The sequence below is a fragment of the Rattus norvegicus genome, chromosome 15, assembly GCF_021556685.1.
Source record: "Rattus norvegicus strain SHRSP/BbbUtx chromosome 15, alternate assembly SHRSP_T2T, whole genome shotgun sequence".
In the NCBI taxonomy this organism is placed as follows: Eukaryota; Metazoa; Chordata; class Mammalia; order Rodentia; family Muridae; genus Rattus; species Rattus norvegicus.
The window spans coordinates 5,095,374-5,107,540 of NC_141548.1; the positions used below are offsets into that span (position 1 = coordinate 5,095,374).

General features: G+C 42.8%; 1 protein-coding gene across 3 annotated transcripts in view; it reads right to left on the bottom strand.

Moving 5' to 3' along the window:
- The window catches only part of LOC148000684 (disks large homolog 5-like), a 132,931-nt gene that overhangs the window by 73,052 nt on the left and 47,712 nt on the right, over window positions 1-12,167 (bottom strand). Inside the window, exon 5 of one of the 3 annotated variants that reach the window (XR_015638623.1) lies at window positions 11,416-11,658. Coding sequence is in view for 2 of the 3 variants with exons in the window: in XM_087586922.1 (XP_087443048.1) it covers window positions 11,574-11,658 (85 nt within the window). In the remaining variant the exon portion in view is untranslated. Of the gene's footprint in view, window positions 1-11,100; window positions 11,659-12,167 lie in introns of those variants that run through there. The other 2 variants (XM_087586922.1, XM_087586924.1) reach the window with 2 other exon arrangements.

Below are 12,167 nucleotides of genomic sequence, written 5' to 3' on the forward strand. Positions count from 1 at the left end.
GGTTTTGAGATTGACAGGCCTCTGCAGAAGTCTCCAGTTGGGTAGCAGAGAGTCTGGAAAGGCTGAAATAATGGCTTCCCACGCATGGAAAAGGCTGCCCTTCAGTGCCTCTGCAGCCTGAGCAGAGGTCTACCAAGAGCACAAGGGCACTTGACCAGAGCTGGTAAGGGACTGCCTTTTGGATGATCCGTGAGACCTGGATGAACAGAGGCCTCCAGAGTCCTGATAAAGGGAAGGAGAGTCACATAGATGTGCTGGAAACAATCGATCTTTGGGCTGCAAGTCGTGCATTTATCTTTGCTGTGTAAATAGTATTTGTAAGTGACAGAGGCATCCTACTTTATCATGTCTAGTCACTCTAGTTGTTAAAGTGTTTGCTAGTGTAAACATAGTAGAGTTAGTACAACAATACACTGTGTCCCGTTTTGTTAAAGAACTTTATTTTATTTTTTTATTTATACATATTTTACTTATTCACATTGCATGCTGCTCACTGCCCCCTGACACCCGGTTTCTCTCTCCCACAATCCTTCCCCAAGTCTCCTAGTATATTCTTCTCTGGGTGTATGAGGGCCAGCTATCACAGTAGATCCCTTCTTCCACCAAATCCAATTTACCCATCCTGGGGCAGGTGCTGAGGATGCTGGTAATGGACGCCTTGGGCTTTCTTCATGCTCCAATTTGCTGGCTTTGGGAAGTTCATGCAGATCTGTCTGTGAACTTGGTACTTCATATAGACAGCACACAAGAAGCACTGATTTGGATAATGTTCTTGAGAGTATATTTCAACAAACTTACCCCCACTAATATTCTAACAATGACAAAGGTAATGGGACACTATACATCTATTCCAGGAGTTTCCATTTCTGAGAGCAGCAGAATAGAAGCCCACAAATTGGCAAAGTTAAGTGAGGTCACACAGGGGACCTAAGAGCACACTGCTGCTTTCCTAGAGTGTATCCTAGAGGCTTATGATATCTATACACCCTCAGATCCATATGCACTGGGCACCAGGCTAATTCATTGCTTTTGTCACTCAGTTTTCCACTAATATTAGGAATCCCAAAAGTCAGAGAAATTTGGAGGTATGAATAAGTCCCAGGGGCTGGAGTAAGCTCAAAAAGTTGTGACAACAAAGCACTGATTAAGAATCAGAGAAACAAGATGCTCACCAAGACCATAGTTGTATCCCATTAAGAAAATATGAATAATAAGCCACCAGGTGAAAATATAAAGTAGGAGGTGAGAGCCCTAGAAGGTCTATCCTTTGCCCTCAGGGAAGCAACCATTCTTTCAGCCATTCCCGGCCCTCTGCCACACAATCAGAGACTTCCCCCAATAACTCACTGACCTTTCTCAAAGACCTATCTGGGCTTCTCCCTGTAGAATAGGACATGCAGAGTCCTTGAGGACCCGCCAAGAGGTCTCCTCCACACAGGCTCCTTGTGGGCAAAGGAAAATGTTCCTGCAGAATCTGCCATGGCAGCAGGAGTTTCAACCAGACTGCTCTTCCTTCCAGCACACTGGATGCAGGCCTGAGGCCTTGGATATCTTGGAAAAGAAGAAGCACACACTACCTCACAGCTCCCTCTGCTGGCGACTGCTAGAGCTGTGATAGGACGTGTGTGTGTGTGTTTATTAGAAGCATCTACAAAGCTGATGAAAGTTGGCACACGCCTTAATCCCAGCATACAAAATTTATTTTAATCGTTGATGTTCTTTTTTTGTTTGTTTATTGTTTTTAATCCCCCCAGCTAATTGCTCTATACCTAGAATATTAAGCTCACGCTCTGGAGGGACCTATTCATGTTAGGCGATGCTTTTATTCTTACTAACCACTCCACAGATGATCCCATTATTTACTTTCAAATAAGAAGACAGTCATAGAGAAGTGACAACCAGTATGCTCTCACAGAAGAAACACATCACAACTATGGAATGGCAACCCAACCTTTTGCATTTGTTATGCCTTTTTAAATTTTTTTATTCTTTATTTGTTTTTAGTTACATTCAAATGTTATAGCCTTTCTCTGTTTCACACCCATATCCCCCTACCCCATCCCCCTCACCCTGTTTCTCTGAGGGTGTTCTCCCCCCCCACCCAACCCTTCCTGCCACCCTGCCCTGACATTCTCCTACACTGGGGCATAGAGCCTTCGCAGGACCAAGGGCGTCTTCTCTCATTGATGCCCAACAAGCCAATCCTATTCTACACATGCTGCTGGAGCCCTGGGTCTGTCCATGTGTACCATTTGAATGGTGGTTTAGTCTCTTGGAGCTGTAGTTGGTTGGTATTATTGTTGTTATGGGGTTGCAAACCCCTTCAGCTCCTTCAATCCTTCCTCTGCGTCCTCCATTGTTCTCAGTTCAATGGTTGACTCCAAACATCTGCCTCTGTATTTGTCATGCTCTGGCAGTGCCTTTCAGAAGACAGCTATATCAGGCTCCTGTCAGCTCACACTTCTTGGCATCACCAATATTGTCTGAGGTTGGTGGATGTATATAGACTGGATCCCCAGTTAGGGCAGTCCCTGGGTAGCCTTTCCTCCAGTCTCTGCTCCAGACTTCATCTCCACACTTCCTCCTGTGAGTATTTTTGTTCCCCCTTCTGAGAGGGACTGAAGCTTCCACACTTTGGTCATCCTTCTTGAGCTTCATGTGGTCTGTGGATTGCATCTTGGGTAATCTGAGATTTGTGGCTAATGTCCACTTATCAGTGAGTGCATACAATGTGGGTTTTCTTGTCATTAGGTTTCCTCATTCAGGATCATATTTTCTAGTTCCTTCCATTGCCGTAAGATTTTCATGAAGTCATTGTTCCTAAGAGCTGAGTAGTATTCACTGTGTAGATGTACCCCATTTTCTGTATCCATTCCTCTGTTGAAGGGCATCTGGGTTTACCCAGCTTCTGGCTGTTATGAATACGGCTGCTATGAACATAGTGGAGCATGTGTTTTTGCTGTATGTTGGAGCATCTTTTGGGTATATGCCCAGGAGAGGTATAGCTGGGTCCTCAGGCCGTGCACTGTTCAATTTTTGAGGAAACTCCAGACTGATTTCCAGAGAGGTTGCCCGGTTTGCAATCCTACCAACAGTGGAGGAGTGTTCCTCTTTCTCCGCATTCTCGCCAGCATCTGCTAACACCTGAGTTTTTGATCTTAGCCTTTCTGACTGGTGTGAAGCGGAATCTCAGGGTTGTTTTGATTTGCATTTCCCTGATGACTGAGGATTTTGAACATAACAGAAGGCATTTTAAGAAATGATGCTACCCTAACTGGTGGTCTGCATGTAGTTGAGTGCCAATGGATCCATTTCTATCTCTTTCTACAAAGTTCAAGTCCAAGTGAATCAAGGAAATCCACATAAAACCAAACATGCAGAAGCTAATAGAAGGGAAAGTGTCGCAAAGTTCCTAGAACACATTTGCACAGGAGAAAGTTGTCAGAACAGAATACCAAAGAGTCAGGCTCTAAGATCAACAGTAAATGTATGAAATCTCAACAATCTGAAAACTTTCTTTAAAGCAAAGGACACTGCCAATAGGTAAAACAGCAAGCTACAGATTCGGAGAAGAGTTTTACCAACCCTACATCTGAGAGAGTGCCAAAATTCAAAATAAACAAAATACTCAAAAAGGAAAACTCCCAGACAAACAAATAACCCGACTTTTAAACTGGGATAGAGAGCTAAACCAAGAATTCTCAACTGAGGTATCTCAATGCCTGAGAAACTCATCAAGAAATGTTCAACATCCTTAGTTATCAGAAAAAGGTAAATCAAACGAACCTGAGATTCTTCATTACACCAATCAGAATGGCTAAGATAGAAAACTGAGGCAGCAGCAGAGTGGGCTAGGATGTAGAGAAACTGGAACACTCCTCCATAGCTGGTGCGATTACTGGCTGTATATCAATATCAACTCTGGATATCAATGTGGAGGATCAGGAAACATTGCAAATAGCTTTACCTGAAGACCCAGCTTTACCACCCACTTCAGCGCATATACTCAAACATGATCCACAAATGACAAGGATGTGTGGATGAATATGTTCATAGCAGCCTTACTCATATTAGTCAAATGCTGGAAACAACCACGATAGACCTCAACTCAACTGAGGAATGAATATAGAAAGTGCACTCTATTCAAACAGAGGAACAGTACTCGGGTATCAAAGATGAATACACCAGGAACTTTATAGGCAAAAGGATGGAACTGGAAAATAGTGAAGTAACAGAGATCGAAAAAGACATAACATGGGATGTATTTAGTGACAAATGGATGTTAGCCCAAAAGTACAGAAGACCCACTATACAATTCATTGATCACACGAAGGGTAACATGTCAGAAGGCCAAATTGTGGATGCTTGAACCCACTTAGAAGGGGAAGAACATAATCATGGGTGGCAGAAGGATGGAGGGACCTAGGTAGAGGCAGGGAAGGATGGACAAGGAGGGTGGGGGAGTAGCAACAATGAAAAGAGACAAGAGAGAAACCCAGAGGAAAAGTGGGATAAATAACAATAAGCATCAGTGGTGGGTGGTGAACTTGGGTAACCCAAATGAAAAATGAAGAAGTCAAAATCTTTTCATTTGCAGATGACGTGATACTATTTTTAAAACTAAAAATGTATCACCATCTCTCTTTTTTTTTTCCTTTTCTTTTTTTTCGGAGCTGGGGACCGAACCCAGGGCCTTGGGCTCGCTAGGCAAGCGCTCTACCGCGGAGCTAAATCCCAACCCCAATATCACCATCTCTTAAGACTGATAAATACATTCATAAAAGCACAATACAATGGGAACACACAAAATTTCTTAGCCTTCCTTTATGCCAATCCAAATCATACCATGAGAAAATCTGGGAAAAATTCCCCTCATAATCATCTGAAAATATAAAATGAAATAATGTGGATTGAAATACTTAAAATGCAAAGACAAATATGAATTAGTTAGAGGTGATCCTAAATAGAGACAACTTGTCTCTAAAAAATTAAGTTTCTTAAAGCTGAAAATACATTCATTAAAGTAGTAGAATGCAAAATAACACACAAAACTCATTACCTTTCCTGTATACCAAAAACCAACTATGGGAAAGAAATCAGGGAAATATTCTACTCAAAATAGTCTTAAAATATATAACAAAACACCCTGGATAAGCACACTTATAAAGCATACTATTAGTAAGAAGACATATAAAGTGCCTTGTCCATATGAAGCCAGACAAGAATTTGTGGATCTAGAAGACAAGGTATGAAGGACTGCGTGTAAATCCCAGTGACTGAGAAAGCAGCCTGGAGCCAGTTGTGTTACTGAGACTTCAGACAGCTTGGCCTTTACACATGTGACACAGCAGACTTCCATGAGCAAATCCTTAGCCTGGAAGATGTAGTTATGGTAGCCCAGAAAAACAAACACAGAACTGTCCCCTTTGTCTGCCTCTTACTACTCTGCTCTCCCACATCACAGGAGGCTGAATGGTCTTCCGCATACCCTGGGATGCAGCTCACAAGGGACAGCACCTGTCTTCAACAGAGCTTCATCTGAGCCTGCCCTTGGCCTGTGGTGGATGTGCAGGAAGTGAGCTGACAGGTGAAACGTAGCCTGGCTGGGTCTCAAAGTGCAGCTTGAGACTCACCCACTGTGATTGTCAACACTTCCATGTCTCCATTGGGAGGGCAGTGTCACAATGTCCTCCTACTGTCTTCTCACTCCATTCACATGCTTCGTGTGACACAAGCTCATTCACAGTTCACAGGAGGCAGCATAGCTTCAGAGCCCTCATGTCTGGCCACAGAAGCCAAGAGAGCAATGTCACAGTTCACAGTGACAATGTAGATATGCCAGGGCATTTCCTCCAAGTTTTACTTTCAAGTGTATCCTTTTATTGCAGTTTATGCTACTCTTTCTAGAAGGCCATGTTTCGGGAGAGCATTTGGATTTTGCCCCATCCACAGTTTACAGATTACTTACATAGACTCCTAGAGGATTTCAGTGGCAAGGTTTCCCTAAAGTTGTATGCAAACTAACTGTATACACACACACACACACACACACACACACACACACACACACACACACACGGTGCAAGGATAATAGAGACGCGCATGTTGAAGTAAAGTTAGGACAGTGGATCTAGAAGGTAAGATGTGAAGTGTTGTGCTAAAATCTAAGACCCTAGGACGGAGGATAGGAAACAATTGTGAGTGGTGCTTTCCCACAACTTGGCCACATGAACAATGAAGTATGAGACAACAGACCTGCATGGTCAAAGCCAAACCCCAGGAATGCACACAGTCTATTGAATGAGATTGCAGCTCATCTCTCTGATCTGTAAACACCTGTTCAGGTGTTTCCCACACTCACTGATATGTAGCAGCTGAGGGCAAGCACCTCTCCTGCATACTACTTCATTACAGTCCACCCCTAGCACCCTGAAGGGTATTTAAGAACGGACCTGATAGGTGATCTTTTGACCTAGCTGAATATGTAGCTGAAGCTGAGGATGTCAACATCCCCAGAGCTCTGTTGAGCAGTGGGTGCTGATTTACTCTGGCTCCCTTAGTAATACTTCAGAAAACCAAGGAGACAGCCTCCTCAGGCATATTCACAGCTGCACAGGATGGAACTTGGCTTCAGAACACCCTAGTCTGAGGTATAGAAGCCAGGATGAAAACTCCATCAGCACTCAGTTGCTATGGAGATGCCCAGAATCATGGATAGATCTCTCTAGATCCCAGGACTGTAGATATAGATGCCTTGTATTGGTAGAACATGATCGTTTAGTTCCCCCACTTACTGCTCAGGACACCTAGAGAAGTCAGGAAGGAGCCAGTCCCGGTTCTGGTTCACTGACTAACAGTTCTTCACTGCACTAGAAAACTGCATGACACTCACACATGTTGACTCAGAAATCTAAGGGGACCACTATCAGGGAATGGTAGTCAGAATAACTCTAGTGGAAAGCCTGAGATGATGAGGTCTCATCTAGAAGTTCTTCTCTCTCCCAGATATTAGTGTCAGACACAAACTGAACCAATCCAAAGGGGGAAGAGTCAGCTCTGAGCCGAGGATACCACACTAGTCTCGCCCTTCTTCCTAAGGACCTTTGTCTTCTAGATAAAAGGAGTAAAAGCCATGAGCTCTCAGGAAAACAGTGGTGCCCTTCCCAACAACTGGCTTCTGAAATAGAGAAATTAATGATGTAAAGGCTCTGAGTTCCAGGAACCATAACAAGCAGGAAGTCCAGCTGCTTCTTATAAGCTCCCGGCTCCAGATTTCCATACCTGGAAGCCTCAGCTCAAGGCTCTCTCCTCAAGGAACCTCCTCACCCATTGCCCAGAGCTCACTGAGCTTTCCCAAGGACCATTTATTTCTTCCTTTTTTACAACAAGACAGGAGGGCAGCTTCCTTCTCCCCAACTCTCATCTCTTCATGCTCTTTGTTCTTTCTCACAAACGGCTGCTTAGCCTGGACAACAGGTCAATTAGTGAACCATAGAGGCACTGAAGGAACATCCCACAGGCAGTTGGTGCCACCACAACACTTGTGGCATCACAGAAGATGCTAGGGCTCTCCTGGATACAAGAGATTGTTCAGGGAAGGGTCTACTGACGACGTCACTGGGAACTGCCAGGGCCTCCTGCTAACCAGCTTTCCTTATGGTGACCAGATTCTGAGGTGCCATCTCCAGGAGGCTCTCCAGTGACACAATGGAACCCTTTCCATATCTCCTCCCTCTAAAGCTAGAGATTTCTCTTTGCTGCATTAGTAGTTACATGCTCTGAAAGGGCAGATTGCGTCAGGGGCCTGGCATGGGGAGAAAGATCAAGGGACATGGGGTGGAAGATTCTTCTGGATAATAATTTTATTCCCAGATCCATTCCTGTGACATACATTCCAATTTCCTAGGTTTTCCTGTTTCCCAAAAGTCAGTATTTCCCTTCAGACCTTTAATTTATTGGATATTGGATTTCATTTTCTTATTGTGCATTCCTTCCAAGGTGTCTTTCTTTACACATATTCATGGATGTGTACTCACAAAGTCTCTGTTTTGCATCCCTTTGTTGCAATGATCTTGGTAACATAGTGAACCCAGTTACACAGTGAATATACAACTTTAAATGTTGTGCACCTACTTCAAATGATAAACTTCCAAATCCTTTCTCCAAAAAATAACCAGATATCAGTGAGCAAAGGACAACGTGGACGGAGATTGGTCCTCTGCAGTTCCATTAGACGTCACTTCTCTAGTGTCCACCTTCCTGAGTTCCCAGGGACAGGCCTGAGGGTGTTAGAGTTTGGACCATGATCCTGTATTCATGCCAAATGTAAGATCCAGGAGGTTGGGCAGGGAGTGGAAGGGCTTGAGGTCAGGTGAAAGCTCAACGTTAATAGGTCCAGAAGTTCTGGAGGGAGTCTATTTGGCCTTGTCATCTGTGGCTTCTACGTTCTTGACCTAGTTGTGAGGAATCCATGTTAAAATTCCACCTAACCTCATAGCTGTAAGAGTGTAAAACATCGCCACGTAGGTCCTTTGCAAATTGCTTTGTCCTTTTCGATGCCCAGTTGGCTCATGCAGTTTCACTACCACTAGGTCCAAATTAGGGGATATTGTTGATGGATTTGGAGGTTCACTGGGTCTCTCTGATAGTCAAAGTCATAGACTTTATGGAGAACTGGAAGGACAGGATTTCAAGAATAAAATAGTTGAAGAATTCTGCCAAGTGCTGACCTCTAAGACTTAGAAGCAATGGGGGGGGTGTATTCTAAACATATTATTATATGGCTCAATCCCTCCTTGTATGGAGTACAGCAGGCCCAAAATAAGAAAAGAGCCTTTCCACCCTTCATGGACTCTAATGAGAGTTTTCATAGTCTTTCCTTTAATGTCTTGTTCATTATTTCCACCTGCCCAGAATTCTGCACAACAGAGACTCCAAACTGTGCATACATCTTTGACGGTTATTCAGAGGCTTTGGCTGTGAGAGCTGGGCTATTATATGGCAGCATTTCTAGTAAGTGGCAAAATTAGGGGGAAAGTTCCTAGCAGAGCTTTCTAGTTGCTCTATGATCAGTTTCAGTCCGATGTAGTGAGCTTCTACTCACCCAGAAAAGGTATCAATAAAAACAAGCAGGTACTTTTATCTTACTCTAGGAGGCCATGTGTCAGTTAATTCAGGTTCTCATAATTTATCATAGCGTTGGCTACCTGTATGCAATCCTCTCTGGGTAAATGAGCTCTGTTTTTTATTTACATAGGTGTAAATGTGAAATCTGGCTTTGATATCTCCTTCTACACTGTCCAGTGTATGTGGGTATAACATACCTTTGTGTTGGCAACTCAGAGAGTTCTGTGGACCCAAGACAAGTAGTCTGGTAAAGCTGAGTTACCAGAACCTGCCAATTGTTTCTGGAAGAATGATCTTTCCCTCTGGTGTTCACCACCAACCTCTGGCGTCAAGCTATATATTTGATTCTTTTGCATCCTTACCTCTTGGTTATACTCGAAATACACAAGATCTAAGGCACAGACCACATGAAAATCAGGAAGGATGAGCAAAAGGGGATGCTTCACTCCTTCTTTAAAGGGGGAACAAAAATATCCATAGGAGGGGATAGGGAGGCAAATTTTAGAGCAGAGAATGAACGAACAGCCATTCAGAACCTGCCCCACATGTGGTCTACACACACACACACATATATATATCTATCTATATATATATATATATCTATATATATATAGATATATATATATATAGATAGATAGATAGATATAGATATATATAGATATAGAGATATAGAGAGAGATTGATATAGATATAGATAGATAGATATAGATAGATAGGTATAGATATATAGATATACATAGATATATAGGTAGATATAGATATAGATATAGATATAGATATAGATATAGATATAGATATAGATATCCACCAAAACTAGATAAGAGGGATGAAGCTAAGAAATGCAGGCTGACATGAACCGGATATAGATCTCTCCTGAAAGACACAGCCAGAACATGTCAAATACAGAGTCAAATGCCAGAAGCGAACCACTGAACTGAGAACGGGACACCCATTGGAGGAATTAGGGAAAGGACTGAAGGAGCTGAAGGGGCTTGCAACCCCATAAAAACCAACCAGAGCTTCCAGGGACCAAACCACTGCCCAAAGACTACACATGGACTGACCCTGCGTAGGTAACAGTAAATAGCATTGTTGGGGCAACAGTGGAAGGGGAAGCCCTTGGTACTTTCAAGGTTGAACCCCCAGTGTTGGGAATGTTGAAGAGGACAGTAATGGGGGTTGGACGGGGAGGGGACACCCATTTAGAACGGGAAGGGGAAGGGTTAGGGGGCTGATGGACAGGAAACCGGGAAAAGGAATAACATTTAAAATGTAAATAAGAAATGCCCAATTTAATAAAAATGGGAGAAAAAGAATAACAACAAAAAAACCAACAAAAACAATAAAGAAAATGTTCCAGGGGCAGTGCAGGGGAATAGTGGTGAACAATAAGGGGGATGTATAGGGGATACACATATGGGGAAGGGAGAGGGAAGGGAATGGGGGCTTAAGGAAGGAAACAAGGAAGGGGAATAAAGTTTGAAATGTAAGTAAAGAAATATATCTAATAAAAATTTTAAAAATACCGTTCCTCCAAAATTGCTGGATTTCAATAAATCTGCAGACATAAACGATGCTATATTACAAGGAATGCAGAGGCATACAGCTCCGTGTGTCCTGATCGCTTTTTATATTCCCCTACTGAATGGTTTTATTTCCTCTAATGTATTAGAGAAATACTTCTGTGTTTCTCCTTTGTCTGTCATTATAAAGGAAGCTAAATTTGTGAGCACAAGGATGAAGCAAGGATAATTTTCGCCATGAATGTGGGATCCACAGAGCACGACAAACTGTCTACATAAAGAGCACAGTTTCCTGTGCAGCTCTGGCTGGCTGTGAACTGATGGTGAAGCCTAAGCTGCAGGAGACTTGCAGAAAACCACTGTTGCCTTACACTTGTGCTGTTACAGGAGGAAGAACCACACACGACTCAGGACGGTCTTGTGAGTGAAGGGTTAAAGGTCACATTGTTATTTTTAGGCAAACATTAATTTATTCAAGAACATTTTAAAGTGGGGAGTCAATGAGCTCAATGTATATAGCATTAGGAATATAGCATATTAATTAAAAAACTAAAGTTAACAAATAAATAACAAAACTTCAAATGTAAACAAATAAAACCAAATGCATAAAACCAAACTTCAAACTAAAAACAAATATAACAAGTAAATTAGTCAGCATTCAATAACTGCTGTTTCTTCAACATATAACTCCAGCCTGTTGCTGGCCTTGCAAACACAGCGGAACGGCAGGTAAGATGGTAAAAATCTCCTCAAGAGGAATGTAGACCTGCCTCACTCGGAGTGGTTGGTTGTTGATGGACAAGTCGTCAAAAGGTTAAACGTGAGGCGTGTTCCAGGCCACATCTCAAGGTCTTTCAAATTTAGCCCAAGATTGGTATGGTTACAAGGACTGAGATGTGGGAGGTGGTGTCAATCTTTGCACCCTCAGTGCTCCTGGTGGACAGTTCTGTCTCTGAGAGCTGTAGTCCTGCTCTGTGCCCTGGGAAAGCTTCTGCTGCAGTGTTCAGACCTAGGGGTGGAAAAGGCCTGGTGAGAACCTGCCATGTCACTTATCCCATACACAGCAGCACAATTCAGCAGGATAATCCAGGATGATCTTTCATCTGAGGTCATTCTCTCATGCCCAAGAGAGAAGGGTAAGAGATCCCACAGGCCTGCATATTTTCCCAGCTTTTAAAACTGCTAAAAATTAAACAGTGAACAGCAGATAATTCCAATCATACATATACATTATATTTTAATATCATGTAGCAATGTCTCAATGTCAGATGAGGAGAGATATGAACAAACTAGAAAACAATAGGAAGGCCTTGGAAGTCTGGCCATCACTGAAATGAAGACTATTATTATTCCTCCAGTGCAGGAATATGCCTGGGGTCCACATGACAACCTCAAAATCTGCAAAGACCCAGAGAAACAATATCTCAAGAAGTACATGCACACTGAAGTGATATTATACTTGGCAAGAATATGCTGCATGGAAATCTTGCCGAGGGTAGGCATTGAAGTCTAAAGGAG